This window comes from Ischnura elegans, chromosome 11, assembly GCF_921293095.1.
Source record: "Ischnura elegans chromosome 11, ioIscEleg1.1, whole genome shotgun sequence".
In the NCBI taxonomy this organism is placed as follows: domain Eukaryota; kingdom Metazoa; phylum Arthropoda; class Insecta; order Odonata; family Coenagrionidae; genus Ischnura; species Ischnura elegans.
In genome coordinates this window covers 45,031,100-45,058,574 of record NC_060256.1, presented here as the reverse complement: position 1 = coordinate 45,058,574, position 27,475 = coordinate 45,031,100, and the positions used below count along the sequence as shown (strand labels likewise).

Here is a 27,475-nt window from a genome sequence, read left to right as displayed (position 1 = left end):
CGAAAGCGATTAGTCGTAACCAAGGAGACGGCAAAGAGGAGGCCCAATTCCATCCTATAGAAGGCTGATTTCTGTTGCCACTTCGGTCGGTTTAACCCTTTCTAACCCAGAGCTGTTTCTGGGAGAAATCAAATTTCAAGATTTTTCATTTTGAAAACTTGAAAATTTTACACTCACAATTGCCAGTGATAATTATCCTGGCAGATTAATATTTCGTCATTAAAATTTACACTAAAAATAATATTTAGATTAGGTATCTCCTAAATAGAGCTGAAAGTTTAAACATTTTTGATGTTGCTTAGAAGCAACATTGGGTTACAAAGGGTTAATCGGTTTTTGAAAATGTCCGCGGCGCATTGATGAGTGCAATGCGATCCACTTTTTCCCAATATTTTGCAGTATGATGCTTGTAATTTCAAATTATGGCATTGAAAAGTCATGAATTTATTTGATCACATCATCATGTGAATAAATTTCGGTTAATACCGCTAATTAAACCTTATTTCCCCGTGAAACTCGGATCCAATTGACCGTCAGCGACGCAAGTGGCGACTTTTGTAAACACATTTAAATGCGCGGTGAGTGGCGATAAATTTAGAGGCCAACTTGAGAATCCTCTTTTTCAATATTCGTGGTCATAACACTGTTTTACCTTCGGATTGAGGGTAAAAATGATTGAGTCTTTGTTTATACCAATGCGATTAAGACAGAAATGCCTTAATATAGCGATAGCTTTAATATCATTGTATTATTTTCCATTAGAAATTTCGTTTTCTCTCAATTTCACATTCGGGAAAAAATGGATTGTGTGGGTTTCAAGAAACTCCATTTGCAGGTTCTTTATTTGATGACTTTTTCCGTTTGTCCTTATTATACTTAATTTGGGTTTTCAATTATGCTCCATGTTGTTCGAGCTGCGGAGCCACGTTGACTGTTCTTGTATATATTGTATCTGAAGTAAGAATATGTTTGGTGCCTGTCTTCTACTTTGTTTCGTAATGTGAACATTGAACTATTCATATCTCTGTAAGTCATTATATTTTGGTATTTAACTTCAATGGATGTCGTCAATGATAGACCATGATCTTTATAACGTAAGTCATGGAAGAAGGATTCATTTGGACTCACACAGTCACGAACTTATTTCCGTAAGTATTTGTTTTTTATAACATAGCAGGGTGAAACTCGCTTCACTGAGACCTTAGATCGCCTATATTGGGTAGCTCCGTATATTTATTGCGTTTAAAATATATAATAATAATGTGGAACCTTAAAATAGATGCTCTAAATCAGCACAAACTGTTTATTTCATCACGTTCAAGCTCTTGCAGTAGTCTGAAAATGCTAAGATCTTTAGTGTGCTAAATGTCGAACATGATCATAATAAAATAACTCATGAAATTTGTACCCATTTGTAACTTACTGTTAGTATTAGTTTTTAATAGCATAGCCACGTTAAACCATGGTTAAACTCGCTACAGTCACAACTTGGAACATTTTAGGGTATCCATTTTTCCTCTATAGTAATAAATCAAACAACCATAGTACTTTTCACACTTTTTAATTTTCTGAACCGGTTTCAATGTTCTCAGATAATTGATATTCATTTACTATTTTTATATTATTATTAATTACATTTTTATTATTTTATATATAGAATAATATAATGCAATGATTATTTCTTTTTCCGAAGTACTATCGAAAATTTAGTCGTGTTAGTCATTCATTTAGCTTTATGCTGTGTGTACCCAACATGCGATATATTTGTGCTCAATAATGTGGCATACTATACTATATAATTACATATGTCAAACCGTTAAGCAAGTTAAAAAGTGTGGGAATGAACTAGGTACAGCTTTTTGTATTGTTACTATCGATGAAGTTCAACAAAGCGAACTCGACGACAATCAATCTCATTTTCCATCTCTTTTTTCAGCATGCATTTAGACGTTATTTTAAAAGTGTGTTTTTGATACTTCAATGTTTGAATATTTTTAGTTAGAGTCTTCCTCTCTTTAATACCATAGTTCACGCATGTTTATCTAGACAGTGATCCCGAATGCACCCCGGTTTCCTCCGCTAGTTCTTTTGTATCCTGACATCGCAGGTTGCTCATTTCGCTTCCTCTCCGGCAGGCTAGCTTTCGGGAGCGGACTGTTTTGAGCCAGTCTGCGCAGCGGGACACGGTGCCCGGCCATGAATGCTGGACCGTCAGGGTAAGAAGCCGCTGTCTGCTTTTGATTTTGTTTGCGCGACCAAATTGACTGAAAATCCCCTACCACGATTCCTCGTTACATATTAGTCTAGTCAATGTTCTCCTAAAACAAAATTCACTAATTCTTGATTTACTTTGTGGTATTCCATTATAAGTTTCCCTGGATATCAGACAATTACTTATGCCACTTATTTTTTATCAAGGCGCGACCCGGATTTCAATGAATTATCATCATCTTCAGGCGCTAATTATGATTTGTGTATCCTATTGTTACTTAGTTACTTGATGAATTTTAAAACGGACGCCAGAATAGGGGAAAAGGATGGGTAGAGATATTAATTTATAAGAGTACTGTCCTGACTTTCAATAATTTTTAAAATTTCTAACTGCTCCCTAGAGTCGAGTTCACGGCGGTCATCGCAAAATTTTAAAATATTCATTTTAAAATCGCTCCAATCATCGCTTACATTTAACGTCAGTCTCCATAGACTTATATTAGTCTCCTTAGTTAAATGTAAGACAGCAAGAAATTTTGAAATCAGGAAGAAAGAACATTTAAGAGCTTACAAATATAACAAGAATGAAAAAAGTAATTTTGCTAAACAATTAATATGCAACTGCCATAGGAGAGATTTTAAAATGAATATTTTAAAATTTTGCGATGACCGCCGTGAACTGGACTCTAGGGAGCAGTTAGAAATTTTAAAAATTATTGAAAGTCAGGACAGGACTCTTATAAATGAATATCTCTACCCATCCTTTTACCCTATACTGGCGTCCGTTTTAAAATTCATCAAGTAACTAGATAACAAAAATAAGATAAACAAATCATAATTAGCGCCTGAAGATGATGATAATTCATTGAAACCCGGGTCGCGCTCTGATAAAAATTAAGTGGTATAAGTAATTGTCTGATATCCAGGGAAACTTACAATGTTGTCCTGCCTGCTTCCTGTTGCAATTAATTCTCATGAGGTTATAAAATTAATTAAATACGAACCTCAAAATAGATTCTCTACACAAATTCTATTTATAAATAAAATTACCTTGGGTTTATCACCTAGCAAATCTGTTTATGGTCAACGTATCGATGAGATACTCCTTCCTGAAACCCAGTACTAAATCCGAGAAGACTATATCTATAGCATTCGCCGGGAAAGTCTATGATCTTTTATTAGTACCATTTGTTTCCTTCGTCACGTATAAGGTCTTATAGTTGTCTAAATATGCATAGGTCTATCACGTGCCAAATGTCGGGCTCAGGCACCCGAATCTTTCACAAGGCGCACCTAAATATATTTGTATAGACAAATTTTACCGAAGTACCTTACCACGATTCCTCGTTTTATCTTAGTCGAGCCAATAATTTCCTGCCTGCACTCTGTTGAATTCATTCTCAGTGAGTTGAAAATTTATTAAATATGGACCTCAAAATGTATGCTCTACATCAGTATTAACTGATTCTTACATCACGTCCAAGGCTTTATAGTTGTCTAAAGATGCTTAATCTTTAGTATGTCACAAGGCGCACCTAAATATATTGGTATTTACCTTTTATGAAATATCTTACCATGATCTCTTGATTTATATCGCTAGAGTCAATGCTTTACTGCCTGCGCCCTCTTCGAATTCATTCTCATATGGTTGAAATGCTGATATGGTTGAAAGTTAATTACGAACCTTTAAATAAATGTTTATAAAAGTATACCCAGACTAGACGAGGTGATAACTTAAAGCGGCCACCTCCAATGCACAAATTGTGTGAAAATTCTATAGGGGAAAAATTTCCACGGAGGGAAGTGACGCCTTTCTAGCTTAACTGGCTAAAGCACTCGATCGGAAAATGGGGGAGTCGGTTTCGATACCGCTCAACGCGAATGATTTTTTTCCATTGAGGAATTTTCTCAAAATAGATGCTGTACATCAATAGTAACTATTTTGTTCACCACGTACTTGGTCTTTTAATAGTTTGAAGATTCTAAGATCTTTAGTATGCTAAATGTCGAAATCAGGCAATCATATCCCATCGTAGATAATTAGTACACTTCACAGTTCCTATTATTGATAATAATATGCTAAATGAATAAATTTGAATTTCGATCAAAGTGAATGAAAATTAATTATAGTATGAACACAAGCGAGTAAATTGTAATTATATTTAAATTAATTCACTGGGATCTGATGAAAGCAATCGATTCGGCTTTAACTTTGTGAAAATCTACGTGGAAATGAAAAATAAACAACCTTGGTAACTTTTCACTATTTTTTTTAGTTACTGGGATCTGGTCAGAACTATGGATAAAACTTCCATGAAATTACTGTAAGATGCAATTTCCGGATGCTCTATCACTGGTCTAGTGCAGGCAATCACACTTCCCTTCTCACTTAAGTGTCTTCTTCCCTTTAATTCTTTCCAATCGATTCAAGAGTGCTCCAGCTCGTTTTTGCCCCAACCCACTTCCGGGCTAATCTCTTTCCCTCTCAACTCAAAAGGGGTTGAAACTTGCTCCAAATAGTTATGAAGTCCGCCTGATAATTTAATCTATCCCCGGTCTGCCGCTACTCTCGCCCGCTCTTTGGCAAGGCCCACCGCCAAGTCTCTTCGCGTGGCTGCGCACAAGTTGCATTCAAGGGGATAGGAGAAGTTCACGGGAAGTTCATTGATAAGATTCCGTTGACCTCGATTGCTTTAAACTAGACTTGGACCGATACCACTTTTTCCGATACCAAACCGATACCTCGATACAGGCGGCCGATACCGATAGTATTATTTGACGATGCCTTACTTATTTTTCCCAAAAAATTTAATATGTGCTTTCTTTCTCGTGAACTAAGCTCAGTAATCCAAAGTGTGATATGAGAGCAATTAATGAGAGAAATGAAATTGTGATTACTCTTTTATTTTGCAACTCTTACAATTAATCACTGGGATTAAATTTCAGACTCTAAGCCCTCTTGCATTTGTAAATACTGAAAATATTTTTTAAGAAATATGAGCTGCTGAACATGCTCAGCAGTTAAGAGGGTTCTTCTATCAGAAACCATTGCAACCGTCTCTAATACTTTGCTCAGAAAACACTGAACCTGCACGTACACCCAAGTAGCATGAAGCAAGTTGCCTTAAATTTCTAAATCTAGTTTCATGATACCAAAAGATCAGAGGATCACATAGGAGGGACTGAGTGGCTTCAGATAAATACAGTTCAATTTCTTTTCCCAAGCCATCTTCTGTCAAAAGTTGAGGAGTTTGACGCCTAATAAGAGTTTCAGTAAAGTTTGAACCAACGGGCTTGTTCGCCAGTTTTTTTGTCTTAGTCTATTGTGGTATAAAAAAGGACATCAGGAATAGAATTTCGTTGGCAAAGGAAGCGTTCATGAACAGGTAGGAGCTTATGAGGCAGTAGCGGTGCGTGCATACACGCATGTTAGCAAGTGCACACCCAAGCATGAATGAATCATAAAAGAAAATTATTCCTTTACCACGATAAATATAAAAATTCTGTCTACATGTGGTTGAAACATGAAGCTCTGAACGCTAAAGCTATCTCCTGGGCGAATTCACCGCTCTAAAAGTGTGCAATCCCGTGGCATCGCGCTGGTCTCATAATCGCTCCTTGCGATCGCTTAATGGTGCTCGGGCGGGACGAGGTACGGCTAAAAAAATATTCAATGTGATGCATAAAATTCATCCGCATCCAGGGTGCTGACGGATATGTCATAGCTAATTACAGTTTATTCGGGTACATAGAGGTTGATGCTCGTTTCTTCCTCAAAGCGGTGACCTGTCGGAAACTTATCGGAATCATACCAAAAATTCGCACTCTTAGATTAGTAATTGGCGAGTAAGCATCTATTCTCCTTGACGTAAATCAAAAAACCGGTTTCGTAGACCTTAGTTTTTCTATCTTCAATTGGCGTCCGCATATTCTGGATTTCAGTTAGTTTCACTGAAGTCCACCAGAAGCTCAAATTAATTACTATGAATACATTTTTTTTAAGCATTCGAAATGTTGTGATAACGAAGAATGATGAAGATAAAATGGATCGGCCATGTAAGTAACGCGGAGGTACTAAGAAGAGTGGGAGAAAAGAGAAGTCTTCTAAAAACTTTAAGGAGAAAACGGTACAACTTAGTTGGCCACATAATGAGGTATGATGGCCTGATGAAGACAAATGCAGAAGTACAGGTGGAAGGGAAGGAGGGCAAGGGACGGCCCAAAATGAGTTACATATGGCAGGTTATTAAGGATGTAAAAGAGAAGAAATACGTCGCTGTAAAAAGGCTAGCGGATAGTAGAGAGAAGTGGAGAGCTGCGTCAAACCGACCTTAGGATTGTTGACTAATTACGATGATGATGAATACCTTTTTGTCGGTACTTCCATGAGTCAATCGCGAAGAATTTCAATACGCGCGAATGTTTTCTGAATTTGCGACGCTGTTGGAAAATTCGAGTTTTACGGAGCAAGGTTTGCCATGCTTCACGCCTAATCACTTATGCAGGCGATACGCACTTGATTTATAATTGTCGTTTACAAGTCTAATAGGTAATGGAGGGTTTTATGGGTTCAGTCGCGGCATGTGTGACAATTTAACACCCTCGAGTGTCGGGGAGATAATGAGTCTGCCTCCTTGAAAATGTTCTTTCCGGTATACTGTTGTTCCGTATTATTATCAAGGTTTTCAAGGACGAAAGTTCTGCCCGGTTTCCAGCCTAGGAAGGGCCAATTTTCTCTACACTTGATTTCTCCGCTGCTGTCATTGTCCACACCTCACTTCCGTAGAGAAGCATACTCCGAATATAAGTTCTCGTAAATTGTTTTCTTACTTCTTTGCTTAAATTTCCCGATGTAAGTAAGTCTTTCTTTTGGGGGAATGCTCTCTTCAACATTGCTAATTCAGCTGATAATTTATTCCCCGCCTCTCCACTGCGGACATTTCAGGACATGAAGAGAGGCGAGATATCTCGCTCATCATAGGTGCGTTGCGATCTTCAAGTGTTCCAGACAGGAGAGGGAATAGAGAGAGGAAAATATATTTTAAGAGAGGTAGGGTGAGAAAGAGATGCCGACCTGGCGGAAGAATTGGAATAGAAAAATATTAGGTGGACGAAGGTTCTTAAAAGATTCTCCGAGATAAAAAGCGGTTCTTTCACGAGTGGAAGAAAGAGTTGGTGGGGTGCGACCGTACATAATTTCCATTCGGAAATTGAGACCTCATTGTTAAAATCTCTCACGCTTCGGAAACGAATGTTAGTCGTTTGTTTCATTGCTTTTTTTTTGAATGGCCACTCCTAATGAGAAGATTTACTGCATAGAGACAGAATGCTTGCGGAAGGCACCAAAAAACGAATTCAAATGGGTCCAGGTGTGACTGGTTCTCGGAAGGAATGATTTCCGCCCGCATTGGGGAATTTTTCCTCGTTCTTATTTCTAAGAACCCGATATAATATCTTAAATGATAGCGAATGACAAACACTTGCTAGTCACATAAGTTAGCCTAATTTTGAGAACATCGTAAGCAAAATCGGCTTCCAAAGGAACCTATATTTTTTTAATTTTATTTTTATTTTATTTTCAAACCACCGGATACAGTTCTTGTTGAGCCATTTTACACCGGGGTGTTCAACAAATGTAACAAGTAAACGTACACAAACGACCATGCCCTGGACCGGGGAAACCTACCCAGGCGGGACTCGAGCCCACGAACTCTTGTTTGGCAGGCGAGAACGTTACCCCGCCGCCACCGAGGCCGGCGACACTACACTTGGAATATATATGGAACTACACATGTATATTTAAATTTTTTCCCGGTCAATTTTTCCATCAAATTTGCCTTAAATGTGATTAATTTTAACACCGCGCTATTATTACTTTTCGATAAAATGTAATGTAATGTGTAATTACAATAATAATTTCTACGTTTTTAAAACATCTCAAATCAAATAAACTTAGAAAGTACCATTTCTTGTAACATTTCTACCACCAATCGGAACAAAAATCTTTCCTTTCCACATCGAGATATATATCGCGCCCCCCCTTGTGGGAGCGCCCGTGTTGCCAAACATTGCAGAACCACAATTTTAACTTTTTTATATCACAAGATGGCATTTTCTTGTATTTTCACATAATCACTTTAATTAAAACCCTCTTAAACTTTGCATGCGACTTGATTATTTTTTATTATAATAAAAGTAAAGGTAACTCAAGGAATCTTTTGCGCCCCCACATGAGTTTTTTCTGTATCCGCTACTGTATTACTGCGTCCTCTTAATAGGCTAATGCTCGCATAGCGGACCGCGAGAGATGTTGTCCCTCGCATAGCATCGCATTCTGTATGCGTTTCGCTTGCCTTCATTCTTCTCTTCCACTACCTCTACCTCCTCATCCCATTCCAACCCCTTCTACTTCTACCATGCACTTCGGAACCACTCCACCCGCCACGCCACACCCCTTTGCCTCCCCCCAACCCCTTAGGAAACCCACCCCTTGTCGATAAATCATCGGAAATGAAGGCACCGCTGTCAGGCCCAGGACTGCCAGGGAAGTGTTGGGAGGGGGGAAGTAGGGTTTGAGACGGTCGGGGGGTGTGGGAAGGGACTGCAGGGTTATGCCGCGCCATCAAAGCCAGGGTATGTGTTTGGGAGGTCGAGAGGGGGGTGGGTTGAGGGGTTGGAAATACCCTTTCAACCCCTTGTTCTCCACCACTTGCCCGCCTGCCTACCTAACCCTTCCCTCTCACACACCCCAATGCGAGTAGCCTCCAACCTGCCCCGAGTCGCCGTCTACCCTATACATCATGATTTCCGACGTCGGCTATTACGACGAGTTATCTACAAAGGCGGTTCCGTACCTTAACCTGCTCGGTAGTGGGATGGAGTGAAACTATCGCCGATGGTCGATGTGATGGCATTCGTAGATATCGATTGCTGGGATGTACAATTCCATTTCTATGGCTGGTAGTTTACTAGTTATTAATGCTCTACCGACGGCTGGGATGTACCATTTCTACGGCCAGTGGTCTACTGGTTATCGATGATCTACCATATATTATCAGCCGATAGTTAAGCATAACTCTTTTAAGTCAGACAACAAGCGAAATATCTAAGCTATTGTTGTATATCTACGGTTTCTATGGAAAAAATCAAACAATGGTAGTGGACTAGCGATGTGGGTATAGTAACATTAATAAACCCTTAGAGTGCCGACCGATTTTTTAGGTACAATGCTAAAAGTGCCGAGGCATTTTTGCTGATTTTGCCTTAGGTCAGGAAAAAAATTAGGTCTCAAAAACAACTTAAGGTATGTATTCAAAAACTTTATGAAATCTTTATCATATGCGATTTCACCTTTTTAATGTATTATTTGACGAATTTTTGGTAACATGAGTTGATTTTTATAATTTAAAGAATGACATTACAGTAGGAGTGCGATCGTGCTCCTGGCACTTTTCGCGAGAGATAGGAGTGGGATAGCGCTAAGGGTTAATTGTTGACAGTTAATGTCCATCGGCGTGCATTGACTATCGTTAGCCATCGATAATATCTGAATATCATCGACTTACGCCAACCAGTGACCGTTGTAGGTTATCCTGACTAACGCTGACATTTGTGAAACGATGTTTATGGAAATTTCCAGACTATTGTTAACAGTCGTCAGCCAATTACTATTGTAAATAATTTATCATCATTGGCCATTTTTTGCCGTCAAAATTCCCGTTCACTGCGCCACTTAAGTTTTTATTCCTATCATAAATGCCATTTTCACGTTGAACTATGTATAGTAGCCTTACTATCCCATTGAATTCAGTTGAAGTTTATTTATAAGTAATAATTCATCAAAATTCATGAAAATAAACCCACTAAATATATTTACCTCTTAACTGAAGACTCTCTTATATCCTATTTCCTGAAAATTTTCTGCTAACACTGTGGCAGGGGGTGTTCTAACACCCCCTGTCACAAGACAATAATAAAATTAAAAATGTATAAAAAAAAACTCTTTGTGTGAAATACACAAAAAGTAAAACATAAGCTTCTCATCACTTCAAGAATACAGCGTACGTGCTGATTAGGTTTAGAAATTACAATTGCCTGCCAATCCTTACTCACCTATCAGGCTCTTTATACACTCAATGCTAATAAACATAATCAGCGCTAACGATTTATTGTACGAGTGATGAAAAGCTTATTGTTTTACTTGTTAGTGTAATTTTTATATTATTATTTTATGCTGTTTTTGGAAAAGCATGTTTTTTATTGAATTTTATTCGTTGTATCTTTCAAAACGGTAGTCAAACGATCCGCCTCTTTCTCTCCTCTCAGACACTTGTTCTCCTCTCTTGATTCCCTTGTGATACCATTCGGCAACACAATTCCCAGACCACCGAAGTTTCGACTCAAGAGGACATACCTCTCACCTTTTACGATATTTTTTGGCGATGGGTTACTTGCATAGAACTTCTCATATCACCTTATGATTTTCAGGGTAGACCAGAATAGACCGTGCTAAGCATTGTTATGTAACTTAGATAAGTGGCGTAACTTCGGGGGGATGATGGGATAGATCCTCTCCAAATCCTCAGAGAAATAAAAAAGCTACGTAAAACTATTGCCTAGTTTTGAAATTAATAAACGCACCTGATTAAAGTTATTTTTTTTGGCAAAATGATGTAAAATGCATATCCAGGCATGTCATTTTTCAAAATATATTTTCCCGGACCCCCACTGCCGTGGGGGGCAGTGTAATCCCCCCAAAGCATATTCCCTATTACGCCACTATCTCAGATACTAAAAGAAATTGTATATGATAGAACAGTCAAAAGGTAAAACGTAAAGTCATCATATTTAGGATATGGGATAGGTGAATAAACCTAGTTTTTGTTATTTTCTAGACCTCTGTTTTTAATATTTCTACTATTTTTTGGATTGTAGGACTTTAACATTGAAATGAAATTCTTTTTGTCAACATTTCATTTTATTTTTGAACTTTCATCAGGGCTTGAAATGAAAATGGATATTTATTTGATTTATAAAAAATAATTATTGTAAAAATGTTTTTACAATCACTTCTAGAATAATTAACAAAGAGAAACATTCAGTTAAAAATTAACGAGCAAACAGAGATAATTTTTTAAGAATTATTTTAATATAATTTCAAGCACTGATGAAGGTTTAAAAATAGACTAGATAGACGGCAAAAAATATCAGTTAAATTTTTTCAAGACCCACACACCACGAAACTGATGTAATGTAGAAAATAATGTTGGCAACGGTGTTCTGTAAACAAGGTGGAGAACAATTGTGTGAAGAAATTTATATCCTGGATAGCTGTTGCCAGCAGGAACCAATATTACGAATGATGTTTAAGTAGAAAACGCACCATTTTAATTCTACAGAAACTTTAAACTAAGCGCTCAGATTGGCCGCGAGTTTCCTGTGTTGCCGGATGCTCTGGACATCTCATGACTTCCAGTGCTTTTCTTGCTGAGTTCTCCATGTATCAAAGGCATTTGGCAACAGGGCAAACTCGCTGTCAATCGAAACGCTTAGCTCAAAGTTTCAGTACTTTAAAAATGTTGCGTTTTCGATCAACATTATTCAGCATAATTTTTGTCAACATTATTCTCTACATTACCAGTTATTTTTTCTCATTCTATCATCAGCTATCCTAGTTTAAAATTTTGTGACAGAATTTTTTCCCATTCTGTATATTTTGGCGACAGCCAAGTGTTAAATACCATTTATTCATCATTTAAAAAAAAAAAACATTTAATAGCTCCAGACTCGAATGAAAACACTCGGGGTAGGCTCTAGAATTTCGAACGGAATGAGATACAAATTCAGGTAACCATGGTAACCCGCGCATGTCGTAGTTCACGTCTTACTCCACCCCCAAGGTGAGGAAGTTTATACAACTCTTTCCCTTTGAAAACTCTCTCTCCCTTTCCCGCCTTACTCATCGTACCCCACCTGTCGCCTTTTCGTTTACCGGAAAAAAAATCCAGGGGGCTGAAAAAGTCAGACGTGAAATCGCTTCGCCTTGTCATGTACCGCTCCCCGCGTATTTTATGCGTTTACACTATGTCTTCGTCGGGGTGGTAAGTGTTGCCGTGTTGAGAGGAAAATAAAAAAAACTGCGGAGCGCGAAGTTCTTTTATTTTATATTTTCATCCCGACGGCGACGAAACGAGCGAATTGCTGAACACGTACCTACAGCGTAGAAGGGTCGCCGCGTTAGCCTTTTTTTTACTATATCATCGTCTTCACGGGTGGAACCAGTGTTATTTTGGATTTTTACCGTTGATTTGAGTTTGTTACGTATTTTATGCCAGTATATTGCCGTGAGCTGTCGATGGTAGCCGTGGGAGAATTGGAAAATCCAATATCTTAATAGGATAACTTTTAATGCATAAATTAAATTGGCGATGACTGTATTTAATTTTAAATTGTATTAATAGAAAGATTATGTAAAGAAGTAAAGTATACTTCCAAAAACAGAAATAGTTGTAATAAAATATCAGACATCGACAATTCAACTAAAATTCATTATTATAAAATATAATTAATTAAAATTGTTAGGTCTCTATCAACTGTATAAGCTAAGTTACCATCAATAAAATTTGCAAAAAAGTATGTCAAAATTCGGGTTTCCTCTTTCCAATTAATTAAAAACTGAATTAATTATATTTTTTATCATAGTAAAAACTTTGTTATAACCTTTTATGCTGCTTACATAGGCGGATCCAGGGGGGGGGGGGCACGGGGGCACGTGCCCCCCCCCCCCCAGACCCTCAAAAATATGCAAGATTTTTAATACGGTCCCATTATCATTGCATTCGTTTTGTATTGCGAGGTATCCTTGTGCCCCACCCGGAACAAAATCCTGGATACGGCCTTGCTTGTGCCCCTCCCAGAAAAAAATCCTGGATCCGCCCCTGGCTGCTTATGTAACAACATTACGTTCTCATTTTTATTCCAAGCCCTGATCAAGGTGTATAAACATACCGATACATTGGGTAAAATTTAATTTAAATTTCTTCAAGACCTACATTCCAAGACATGTATTATTACCCGTTGAAAATTTGCCTTCCGAATAATTTACCAATACCGATAAAATTACGTTTCCCGATAAAATATGAACTTATATGACATTGAACTGTAAGATTTTTCGCGAGATCAGGTAATTATAGGAATCTTTTATTGATATTTTATTGGGCGAAGATTTTTTCGGATTTTGTATCTCGATATCTTTTCGTGTTGAAATGTAGAAGTTTATCATTGCGGTTTTACTACCTCTGATTGTCCTTCAAACTTACCGAAAATATACGATTTTCTAATGTGCTTAGCTGTCACAAAAATTAAAGCGAGAAAGCGCAATATTCATTGGAATAATCTTCCTTTTTAAGGGCCAGAATATATATTAATTCCTCCTCCTGAATAAAAAGGACAACACAAGCAGTTAAAATAAAAAAACAGAGTAAGTATCACTAACGATCTCTGCCACTCACGTCATTAGCTTGTATGTATGACAAACTGTAATTACGCAATTTTGGTTAAATAAACTAAAATTATTTTTTTATTTTGCCTGTCGAAAATGTACGTTTTTTGGAGAGTGACCTATACATACCCTAAAAATAATAACATGGGTGAGTCACGGAAAATGTATGCTTTTAATGGAAAAAGTAGAAATACATCTCCGGAATTTGGAAAATGGGAAAGAGGACAATTATCGTAAAAGCAATTCGCGTGAAAGCTGAATTATAAAGATTTTTACCCTGCACAGCTACTTCTGCGATTCTATCGCGAAAACCAGGAAAGTATAGCAATTGAATAATTTTTCTTTAAAAACATATACGAGTGGTTTAGAAATATTTCAAGCACGCGGTGAGAAGACGGAAAAAACAGACAGATATTCTAATTGTAGTTTTTATTACTTCTGACGTACCGAAAACGTAACATTTCCTAATGTTAATTGTCGAAAAATTTGAAGTGAGAAAGCGCAATACTCATTGGAATAATCTTCCTTTTTAAGGTACCGAATATACTTCCCCCTTCTGAATAAAAAGGAGCGGAAAAATCACGTCTGAAAGCATTATTTTTTTACCCGTACTCAACCATGTTCCCGCTAATGAGGCTGTCCTTTTTCTTAAAACAGAGAAAAAATAAGGGCCATAGAAAAGAAGATTAGCTCTTATTCGCTTCGCGAGCTCGCGACGGGTCTGGAAGGAAGTGTGTCGAAGTGTTTGCTCGACCCGCGCCAGGGATGCTATCCACTCTACTGGGTCAGCTTCCTTTTGTGCAAACGCCATGGGAGGCAAAGAGAAGACCATTTCTTATTTTTCGTGTTTTCTCTCTCCCTAGTATTTCTTTTTTCTTCCGCGCGGCGGTCCCCAGAGCAAACAGCTCAGAGGAGATCAAATCCGTGCTCTCCTCCTTCCTCGAAACATATTTTTTAACGAGTGCACACGTCCCCATTAAATTTTTTTTCTTTTTGATATGGGGAAAAAATAGTGGGAAAAAAACCAGGGTCACGTCCTGACAGATTGCGAGTCATGTTCGCTGCTCGTTGCGACACAACAGGGTCGGGCTATTTTTTTATTTTTCGTCTTTGCGATTCGTTTAAATTTTTAAGCGGAATAGTCTCCTTTTAGTGTCCCCTCTTGATGTTCGCTTAGCGTTAATTTCTCGCTCTGCGAGTTCTTTCATAGGGTTTTTAGCAAGGCAACTGTAACGAAGCTATATATGAGTAAGTGTTTTGGTTGCATCTTCAGATTGCACCCCTATTCACCCGTATTCCCTGTAGTTAAAGTCAGCCTAGTGCGAATTTTCGATTAATGATTACATGAATGGTTTTTATGATGCGTAATGACCTTGCCTGTCAAACTGCAATAAGAGTTCCTTACATTTTCATAATGGATTAGAAATATTCCTTTTTTATATGATATACCCTTTATGGCTAGTTTCTTAGAAACACACCTATTGAAAGTGATTATTTAAAGACTGTTATACTAAATAGAATTATATTGAACTTTATACCACACATTTAATTGTATTATGTAGGATTTTCAAGACATAACAGTATTTAAGATTGAGCCTTTATTTTAAGTGTAAATTTTTCAATTTAAGAACCTTGATTTTTTTCTTGGGTTGAAAATTACTCTATTCATTAATAGTGTCTGTAACAAAGCTATAAGTATTTTGATTGCATCTTCATCTACATCTACATGCCACCCTGCAATCCGCCGAAAAGACGTGTGGTAGGGGGTGTTAGGACACAAGCCATTTACACATAAAATGGATATGCACTAATGAAATTACGATTAGCATTTATTAAAGTCCTTTCTGATTCGGAGAAAAAACGAATTCCCATATTTATCCGTTCGGAAAAACAACTCTCTTAATTTATCGCTTCTGTCGGACCTGGAAATATAGTGGGGCTCTAGTATTATTATCTCCGTGTCGCTCTTAATGATATCCATTCTCAATTGTTCAAGCAATCTAAGCCCAGCGTAATCTTCGGATTGCATCAATCACTTCATTTTCTTGTAGCCCTTACAAGATATACTTCGATAAAATTTGCGGAACATAGTTCAATTCAAAAATTCAATATGTAATATCTTTTTGAACAACTACTTTTACATCATGGTTTCTTAGGGGAACTAAGTCCCATTGTTTAATTATTCCCTACAGGAAAAAAACGAGGGTCACTTTCTGACAGATTGACAGCCATGTTCGCAGCTCGTTGCCACACAAAAGAGACGGACATTTTTTTTTATCTTTGCGATTCATTTAAGTTTATAAGCGGAATAGTTTACTCAAGCGTCTCTTCTTGTTGATGTTCGCTTAGTGTAAATTTCTCGCACGTAGAGTTCTTTCGTAGAGTTTCAAGCACTCATATTAAGTCAGCTTGTGCGATGCGATGCAGTGCGATGCAGTGCGATGCTTCGAATGACCGTCATCCTTTTGATGTTTTTTCTTTTTCATTTAAAAGACCTTACCTGTTCAATTGCAGTTAGAATTCATCAAAATTTTCATAATGAAATTTTAATATCCCATTTTACATACATTTTTTCTGTTTATGGGCAGAAATTAGAAATACACTCGGAGAAAGTGAAATTTGAGCCTCTTTTACTTAGTAGATCTATTTTGACCCGTTGACTCAGCATATAATTATACTGGATAGGACATTGTAGACGCGCAATATTTCATTGAAGGCTTGGAGTAAGTATTACTCTACACATGAATAGTGTCTATAAGAAAGCAATATAAGCGTTTTGATTGCACCTTCAAACTGCATCTATCATTTCAGTTTCTTGAAGCTCTTCCCAGCTACACTTATAAAAATCAATATTTAGTTTCTTTTTGAACATTTAATTACATATTAAGGATTTCATAGGGGAACTAACCCCCAATTATAAATGCTTCCGTACAAGAAAAAAAAATACCAGGCTCACTTTCTGACAGATTTCAATTCATTTTCGCAGCTCGCTGCGACACAATAGGGTCGGATTTTTTTTTGTTTTTCATCTTTGCGATTCATTTAAATTTTTAAGCGGAATAGTCTCCGTTTAGTGCCTCTTCTTGATGTTCGCTTAGCGTTAATTTCTCGCACGGAGAGTTCTTTCATAGAGGTTTTAGGCACTCGTAGTTTAAGTCAGTCTACTGCGATGTTTTGAATGACCGTCACCTTTCTGAAAGTATTTTTCTGGATAAAAGATGTTGTCGTATCGCAATTAGAGCCCATTAAATTTTAGCAGTAATTGTTTAAGTAAGCCGAGTGTGATGCTTCGATCAATTGTCACGTTCTTGATACTTTGTAAATGCATTAACGAATTGAACTGTTAAATTGTAGTAGTAGTTCAATCAATTTTTATATTGAAATGTTAATATACCATTTTGTAAATTTTTTCCGTTAATGGGCATAAACTAGAAATGTACTTGGTGAAAGACATATTTGAAAGCCTTTTTTTGATAAATAGATCTATAATTACCCAGAATGTAATTGGGCTGAATAGGATTTTATAGACACACAGTATTTAAGGAAGTTAGTTGATGGTGGGTGCATGTACTTTGTGGAAGTAATGCATGATATAATAAAGTAAAAGCGCTTTGTACTTTCCACACAATTTTAATATTTTAAAATCAGTTTCGACGTGTTCTACGTCGGCATTATAGATTGTAAATGACGTAGAATACGTCGAAACCGGTTGAAAAATATTAAAATTTAGTGGCAAGTACGAAATGCTTTTACTTTATTCTATCATGCAGTATCCAGGCTTTGATTCTGCCTTGGAGTAAGAATTACTCTGCTTCTAATAGTGTATGTACGAGTAACGAAGCAATCTAATTGTTTTGATAGTATTATCGGAACGCAACTATTATTTCAGTTTCTTCAAACCTTTCCAAGCCACACTTGAGATATTTTACGGAGAATAGTAAAGCAATTTAGAATTTAGTATCTTTTTGAACAACTACGTTTATATTAGGGTTTTCTTGAGGGGAGCGAGCCTCCATTAATGAGTTCTTCCGTACAGAGTACGAGAAAAACAATTATGAGGACCCAAAGGACGAATCCAATTATCGGAGGGACATTTTGTCTTTTCTTTTTTCAATATTCTGGCCACCGAAAAATGAGGTTTTCCTCGTTTCAGTCTTCCCATCCTTGCGGATACGGGAGCCAATGGCAAGAGCGAGCGTGTATCGTTTCCTAATGCCCCTAATGGTCGAGACGTGCTGTAACGTGGCAACGCTCAATTCTTTTCCGCGTTTGGAGAACTTCTCTGCGCTCATTTTGTGTCACAACTGGAGAGCTGCAAATTGGATTTCATTCCTTACATTTATTTAAAAATGAAGCCTTGACTACTTTTTTTTCAATAAAAGGCTGAAAAATCAGTGTGTTTATGATTTGCTATCTGTGCTTTGAGATTGGATTCCTGAAATAGATTTTTCCTTATATACTATGTGAGTTCAATAGGTATTGCAACACATTTTTTCGCGGCCGATTTAGGTTGAAAACACTTAGCATTTTTTCTATATCATTTTCAAGAATAGGGTGGTTTCCTATTATTTTTTTATTGCCTAAATCGAAAGATTATTACTCCTGGAGTACGTATTTCACGCTTTTAGATTTTTAAACGACGATATCTATTTTTCGCGATTAAATGAAAAGTGAAAAATTTCAAGCGCGCGAAAACGCGACGCGTAAGATGAATGCCGGGAAATCTCTCCGTGTAGCGTATTTCTGGTTCCCGCTGCCGCCCTGTGAGGTGACCTTGAGGCGAGTTGAGCGCTGATACGACGTAGGCTGCTAGCGGGTAGCTGAGTACCCTGCTGGCTGGTAGCGCTTGGCTTAAATAAGGATTTTTAATACCTTATCAAATGAAGAAAACTTTCCGACCTTAGCCAGTTATAATAATGATTATTAAGACATGTTTCCCTGAGCTCTGCGCCTCATGCATGCATTGGTAACCTCAGACGACGTAAAACTCCTATCCTCTCGTATAGAAACTAGGTCCCTGTGACGTCACGTGGAGTGGCATCGCATGGGCGCCAATCTGGCCCTTTTCAAATGAGGATAAAAATGGACCATAGCCATTCGTTTAAACCGGTATTTCTAAAACGAAATAATTTGTATATTATGGATACAGTAATGGTGGGTAACGAATCGCAATCAATGCCTTTCGTTTTCTTTGATGAAGGAAATCACCCTATTCTTGCTACGTCTCGTATACTTACATTCATTTCCGATTGGTAAGTATCAATTAAGTATATTAAGCTCAAGTTGGAGTCAAGCGTAGGATGCAATGAAGGTTAAGGTGAAAAATATTTTTGTGTAGCCAAAGGACTGGAAAATAACATGGTTTATATGACGGCAGAATAAAAATTTCGCGGCGGCGCCTCTATCCTTTTTCCTTCCCTTCCTTCCCCTCCCCGTGTGTCTGGGCGTATAAGCCACGGGCTTGGTTCCCGGCCCCGGTGCGTTGTATCCTTGAAGGGCTCCCCTGAGCTCTCACACGTTGCCGAATAAAACTAACCCTGTTTCAGAAAAACATGTGTTGAATTAGTTGTTGAACTCTCCTGGCATTTAACTAAATTTTGTTTCATTTCAATGAAGTAACAAGTTATTAAGTATATTAAGTTTCAATTAAGTATATTAAGTTTCAATCAAGTATATTAAGTTCAAGGTGGCGTCAAGCTTTAGCATTGAACCGAGATTACGTTTAAAAATAGTGTTATGTAGCTAAAAAATTGGGAAATAACAAGAGGTAATGTATTTGAATGCTGAATAAAACTAACCCTGCTTCAGAAAAAATTGTGTTCCATTAATTTTAGAACTCTCATCGCATTTAACAATTGAACAGCACTTTCAAGTCTTATAACGCTGAAAAACCCATTCTTTTAAAAATTTTGCTTCCTTTCGATTAAGTACAACGGAATTGGAGACAAAAACGTAGCTTTCCATTTCTCTCAGCTAGAAATCTAACTAATATAAAATTAACCAAATGAATAAGTAGAATACAAGTACCACTATTTTTAAAATTTTTATTACACAATTTATACTTTTCTGAAATTTAATATAATTTCTTGATTGAAGCTTTCGCGGCCCATGGCGATTGAAAAAGAGAAGAAATACATCGGGGAAACGGGACGAACGGTCAAAACTCGAATAGAAGAGCAAAAGTGGGACATTCGAATGGGTTACTCTTCAAAGTCAGCCGTAGCGGAGCACGAAGCCACCGGACTTCGAAAAATCAAGAGTCGTCGCGAGGGCAAAACATTTTAAAGCCCGACTCATCCGCGAAGCCATAGAAATAAAGAAGAACAAGAACAACTATAACAGAGGTACCGGATTGAGAATCAGCAGTACATGGAACCCAGTCATCCGCAACATTTCGTCATCTTCCCCCTCCAGTCCTCACTCCTCACACCCTCCGCCCACCCCTCCCACCTGAAATAAAAAGGCAGCTAAAACTGAAATAAAAAGTATCATTCCCTTGAAGAAGTGACCAGCAGTCGGTCGCGGAACGTCGCGTCGGGGCAATGTCCACTACGACACGCGGCATACACCCGTATGTCACTCTTTTTTAATCATTAAATGTAATGTTAACTGATTAATAAAATCATTGTAAACGGAGTGGCCATCCGATAATCTTCGCTCATACAAAGTGCCCTCGATCCCAAACAATAGGGTGGTTTCCTATTATTTTATTATTGCCTAAATCGAAAGATTATTACTCCTGGAGTACGCATTTCACGCTTTTAGATTTTTAAATGACGATATCTATTTTTCGCGATTAAATGAAAAGTGAATATTTTCAAGCGCGCGAAAACGCGACGGCTAAGTATGAATGCTGGGAAAAGCCCGTGTGATATCATTCTGGTTCCGGCTGCCGCTGTGAGAGGCCACCTTGGTGCGAGGCTATGAGCGCGGATACGATGCAGTTAGTAGAGTGTCCTGCTGGCAGGTGGCACTTAGCTTAAATAAGGAACATTAATACCCTAACGAACAAAGGAAACTTTCCGACCTTAGGCAATTTTAAAAATTGAATATTAAGAAATGTCTCCCTGAGCTCTGTGCCTCATGCATGCATTGGTAATCTCAGACGATTTGAAACTCCTATCTACTCGAATAGAAACTAGGTCCCTGTGACGACACGTGGAGTGGCATCGCATGGGCGCCAATCTGGACTTTTTCAAATGCGGTTAAAATTGACCATTGACATTCGTCTAAACTGGAATTTCTAAAACCAAATAATTTGTATGTTATGAATAAAACAATGGTGGGTAACGAATCTCGATCAATAACTTTCGTTTTCGTTTTTTGATGAAGGAAACTACCCTATTGTCCGCCCCTGCATTAGAAGATTTATCACGTCCGGAGTGGCTCGCTGGAGTGACGTCTTTCTCTGCGAGAGCAGGGGGTTTTGGGAGTGTTTGTTGGTTAGCTGATGTTAGTTGGTTAGTTAGTTGGTTAGTTAGTTGGTTAGTTAGTTGGTTAGTGGCATAGCTGATGCGGCGATTCATGTTCAGGGAGAGGGTTAAAGAGGTGTGCTCAGCGGGGGATGAAATTAGGGTAGTTGGGGGTTGACCGGCGGCCCAACTGGGGAAGTGGAAAGGAAATACCACGCAGGATTAAGGCGAGGAGAATACATTCTTTAAAACGTAAGGCGTCATGAATGAAATGATAAAAAATATAAATTAAGGCCCAATAATTTTATTTTACAGCTCACAAGACGTGTTTCAATTGTCTTGCAATCATAAAATAAAAGAAAGTTTATAAAAATATGATAAAGCTGCTGGCGAGGTCATACTGCTTAGGTCAGTGGTTCCCAAAGTGGGCGCTACCGCCCCCTGGGGGGCGTTGCTGTAGTCTATGGGGGCGAAAAGTGCCAAGGGGGCGGCAGAGGGGCGTCGGAGGGTCCTGACAAATGCGAAGGTTCCGTAACCTTCCCTCTGTCTTCGTTTTTAAGCTTCGCTTCTAAAGTTTACTTTGTTCCCGCATAAGGAAGTAATTTAAACCATGTGTTTTCTTACATTTTAAAGTAAGAACGGTTGAAAAATATTTCCGATCCTTTCTTGCACAAGGGAAACGTTTGAAGGGGTTTAGTTTCATTTGGTCTATCGTTGGTACAACTTCACGACACAGAGAACTTAATTGTTTATTAATCATTTAATTAGTCATTGTTTTTAATTTAATTATTACAGTGTTCCTGATTTGGTTAATTAGTATATGATTCTGATTATTATTTTAAATATACAGATTAGGGGGGCGTTTGAGCATAGGTTTATGGATCCAAGGGGGCGGTGGCTCGAAAAAGTTTGGGAAACACTGATTTAGGTCCTAAGACGGGTTGAAATACCGCGGACCATAGTATTCTTTCCGACGGAAATGGGAAGTGAAAGCAGATGCGTCGCCAAATCCGGCTAAGAAAATATTGAAGCGATTAATTTATCATATTGACCGCTTATTAGGGAGTGGGAACCCTGTCCTTTCCCGAAATGAAATTAATTATTGCATGAGGTTTCTACCGCCCGCCTCTTGGAGCTATTGCAATACCTCCCACACATTTGGTATTTCTATTGTAATTGTAATGTACCGCCCGATAAGATAAATCAAAATATCGTGTTCTATAAATATATTATGATATTTATTTCAATAAATCATCCGATATACTCGTTATACCTATCTTAATTTTTTTTATCGGGAAGCGATTTCTTAGCTGTTTAATGGCGATCAAATATAAGAATAAAAGATGTAAATAATAAGAAAAGATAATTTGTGAAAATGGAATACAAAGATATCACGATGGGGATCGGGTTCGTGTGGTAGCTAGAGTGTTGGATTCCCACCCGTCGGGCTCGGGTTCAAATCCCGACAGTGGCAGAGAATTTTTCAGATAGTGCCCGATCCCTGCTTGAATGTTGTGTGGAGGACATTTTAAGCGCAACACTCCGTCCGTCGGATGGGACGTTAAGCCGTGGTCCCCTCGGCGCCTTTCGTTAAGAGCAGGCTAATGCCGACGCCGGGTTTCTCTCCACCCTTCCTTACCTACCCCTCTTGGCGCAAATGACCTCAGCTGTCGGTCGCCTCCCCAAAATACCAATACCATACCAGATATCATGATGAGATATGTTATGCCCGATAGTTAATATCGGGCTCAATAAAATAACAAAAACATATATTTCTATTATATATTGGGATGTTTTAACGGATTTAGTAGTTATCCTCCCAATTTTAGTTGCCGAAAAAGCGAGGTGTATTTAAGATTATCTTATTATCTTATTCCGATATTTAATAATCTTGCCGGCCTCGGTGGCGTAGGGGTAACGTTCTCGCCTGCCAAACAAGAGGTCGCGGGTTCGAGTCCCGCCTGGGTAGGTTTCCCCCGTCCAGGGCATGGTCGTTTATGTACGTTTTCTTGTTACATTTGTTGAACACCCCGGTGTAAAATGGCCAATAAGAGCTGTATCCGGTGGTTTGAGCATAAAATAAAAATAAAATAAAAAAAATAATCTTCAGTATCGTCAATACTTTTGTTGCAATGGTGTGGAATCATATTATTCTCGCTTGATTTTTTTTTCGACTTTATTTGGAAATCTCTTACTCCACCTTCTGAGCATGCACGTGGCTTAAGTGCTTCCTATCTATCTTGCAGTGGTATTAATCTTGGAAGCTCAGTCGTGAATAGGGAGGCTTTTAAGGTTCCCAGAAACGGTTGAGTGAGGTTCAGCACTTATGATGCACTCATGATCAATGTGACCAGCCGATTTCTTCCTCTCCACCTCTCTCAAATTCATCGCCCACTTCAGCTCTCTTAAAATAGCCTTCCTTCTTCCCCATATTTACTTCACACGCCATAGATACAAGGCACAAATCACGATTATGATCCCTGCGATACCCTCATAAGTTGTGAAGACAACTTTTTCTCGGAGAGAATTCCTGGAACAGCATATTAAATGATACAAAAGATATCTCTCAGTGCACGTAATTTTTATTTCACAAATTCTACTAAATTTGTTTCGATTAGGTCGCAAATATCATTAGGTACTACTGCATTTCAATTCCCGAAATGAATCCAAAATCCTGACAGGATCATTCAAGGTGGGAGGAGAAGGGAGAAGGAAGAATTCGGGGGAGAATTGGGAAGCACAGGGGAAGCACAGAAACATCATTATCATTAGACAACAATCCCTAGATTGGTTTGACGCAGCTCTCCATCTCTCTATCCTATCCGCCAACCTTTTCACAGTAAAATAGTTCTCGGAGTATAGGTAAAATGTATGTGATGCAAAAAAGTTTTAGCCAACGTTGCAGTTTATTTTAAACTATCATCAGAGCTATGAAAGAAAACATGAGAACAATATAAAATACAACGATATACAATATTTTTACATAAATAAATGTTACGATAGAGTTTTTTTTACAATGATATAATTTAAAGAAATATATCTATATAAAAACAAAATGCACAAAATTTTTTTACATACCTTAACTTTGCACGTACTTATTGACATTACGTTACTAAGCTATTACCAAACCTAGTTACCATTAATTTTGATTAATTAAATAAAAATAAATTTTACTAAGGTTTTCAATGTCTGTTTTTTCATTACAACTGTACTTTTTAATGTATGTTTTTTTACAAAATGTACTTGAACCTTTTCATAGCGACGTATTTCTTCTCTTTTACATCCTCTATGACCTGTCCTATGTAACTCTTAGGGGCCGTTCCTTGCCTTTCTTCCCTTCCCCCTGCTCTTCTACAATAGACTTCATCAGGCCGTCGTGCCTCAAAATATGGCCAACTAAGTTGTCTCGTTTTCTGATTGAGGTCTTTAGGAGGCTTTTCTTTTCTCCCACTCTTCTTAGCACTTCCTCGTTACTCACACGGTCAATCCATTTTATCTTCATCATTCTTCGGTAGCACCACATTTCGAATGCTTCCACTCTTGACTTCTCTGCTGCTGTCAACGTCCAAGCCTCGCTTACATAGAGAAGCGTGCTCCATATGTAGCATCTGATGAATTGTTTCCTTTTATGCTTGTATTCTCAGCTGTAAGAAGATTCTTCTTTGTGTAAGCAAGAAATAATACATTATACAGACCAATACGACAAAATTTCTGGGTTTGCGTCATGGTCACGTGAAACGGTCATCTTTTCCGCCAACATGGGATCTATCGCTGGAGCTGTCCCTCAAAAGGGAAGGAAAAGAATCATCGCGTGGTTCAGGCTTACGCAAAATTTCGGAATCAGGCACTCACTCACAAGGGGAGACCACGAACCTTGCTCCACCTTTTTCAATGCCGTATTTTTTATGGCCTTCGGAATGGTGAATATATCCCTGAACTAGTAGTGGTTCCATTGAATGGGCCTTAGTTAGGCTGTAATTAATTAATTTTCATGCGGTACTTTAAAAAAGCCGCGTATAGTTCCATAATATCGCACCATATAGCAGTCGGGTCAGATGGGGAAGTGGTAGCGCTTAAGGCTACCACCAGGGGACCAGGGTACGGAGCTTCGTGCTGGCTAAATATTTTGTTGTCTTTATTGTGATCATACGGCGTCAATTTTTTTATCATCATAATGGCGTTTAGGTATTTAAGCAGTGTCATTTCCAACGCGGAGAAGTGAAGGCTCCACTTGCTACTCTCCTCAAAAACATACCGAAAGATTAACTGGCTATTTCAGTCAAGACGATTTAGCATTGGTGAATAGAAGAGGAACTTATCAAATGTTGCATCGCGGAAATGTACTTAAAAGAAATGTAAATAAAACGACTAAAATACGGAGGAAGAAGGGAAAGAAAGAGACGGCTCTTTTTTTATGGGGACATTCTCATTAGTTCTCAGTGGAGTGATGTTTTTTAGACGAAGGGTGAAAGTCATTCCGACTCCTTCCTTCCACTTGCCAGTTCCATCACCCCTTGGAACTCGCCCCCTGCCTTTCTTTTGTTTCGTGAAATTCCATATCTCGCTATCGGTTTCTCGTGGCGCTGCCTGTCTGATGGAGATGCTAGAATGTTGAATGCGACGTCATCTTTTATGTTGATTTTCCGCTCGAATAAGGTCGAATAGACAACCATTTTAAAGGCCTCTCAACCGGAGATAGCGATAATGGCAATGCATACCGCTGCTTTATCATATATTTCTGTTATCCATTCTTTTATTTGATTATTGATTTGTGATTACTTTTCGTTTGCAATAATTGCACTGCAGATAACACATAGCTCACTCTGGTATGGTTTACATCATTGGAAAATGACTGCTCTTGAATTTGCATAACAGGTTTAGTCGGGTTTTCAATCTATACTCTGACAGTGACGGTATACACTGATGTCCCTTAAAAGGGACAACAACTTGCACAAACTTGGTATGTTTTCCATCACCGGGATTTTAGCTATTAGCTATTCACTTCAATTGCGGTGAATTAGCAATGCAATTGAACGTAGACAGCAGCAGAGCAGAGAATATTCCTGCTCTTATAATCGGACCTAATGTGAAGTCTGTCAAATTTAATCATCAATGTCCTTCATGAATATTATTATTCGACATGTTTTCCGTGAAACCTCTACTAGGGATATTTACACTCGATGTGATTCTGGGTGTCTTTATTTTCCTAGTCGTCGGTAAACGAAGTTCCAAAATTATTTCTTGGCCACTGCATGCCATCTTTGGAATACCCTGCCCAAAAACTTAAAATATTGTTCTTCTGCTGATAGTTTTAACTTTTAAGATCCAGTATTACACGTTACTTTCTGACCACTGAATTTTATTATTATTTTGCATACTGAAGTAATTCCTTGTATCAGTTGTGTTTGTGCATTTCATCATAATATTTTGGGCAATTCGTATTTGTTTAAAAAGTATGCGGATGAATTATGTTAAATAATTTCCAAAATACTTTGCATTCAACATTTTAATTGCGAAAAATCTATTAATTTATATTAAATTATTTTTCTGTTTGTTTCAAATTGTTGATAAGGGGTATTAATAAATTATTCATATCATTATATTTTATCCGAACGACACCTTATTCGTTTAACATGAGTGAATATGTTTTTGGATCGAAAATTCGCCGAGTGATCTTCGGAGACAATTGTTGCAAGCGAATCAAAGCGAGCGTTATTGTGATGGATGAAAATCCCCTTGAGTTAATGGGATTACTGGAAATCTCGCGAATCGGCGATTTCCTTGGAAAATAATCCAAAAGGAACGATATCAGCGACTAAAGGAACTCAAGAGGTCCCCTCAGGCGTAAGAGTTCATTAAATTACGACGATATCATTCGAATTCCAATAAGTGATAAAGTCGAGGTTGCGGCAGTTTCTGCGTGAGTGATTTTAGCCGCACTGAGTCAAGGATTAATAAAAGATCTTTATTTTATCTAAGATTGAATGACAGGTATGATAGTCAACCTAATATTGGAATTCAAATATTCTATACACTTGTTGAAATGGAGTGTTTGTAAATTTCATACACGTGGCTTTGCTTGACCGCTTTCGGTGCTATGTGACATCGTAGGCTATTTAAAAAATGGAATACAATAAATACACGGGGTCAATGATTATGGAAAGATTATGACAAAAGGCGATGGGAAGTTAAATGGAATTGGAATAGGAAGAGAGCATCTTTAGCAAAAAAATTCATAGACATTTTTTCGGAAATTTTGAATGATTCTAGGGCGTCCAACTTCTCCAAATACGGCTAGCCCAGAGAACTTATGCCATCCCTTTTCAATTTGGGGTATTAAGTAACTGGATGA

At 38.0% G+C, this 27,475-nt stretch overlaps 1 protein-coding gene across 1 annotated transcript in view; it reads left to right on the top strand.

The window, feature by feature from the left end:
* The window catches only part of LOC124167628 (facilitated trehalose transporter Tret1-2 homolog), a 551,764-nt gene that overhangs the window by 224,612 nt on the left and 299,677 nt on the right, over positions 1-27,475 (top strand). The window contains exon 2 of the mRNA XM_046545607.1: positions 2,136-2,216. Coding sequence (XP_046401563.1) covers positions 2,136-2,216 — 81 coding nt within the window. The remainder of the gene's footprint in view (positions 1-2,135; positions 2,217-27,475) is intronic.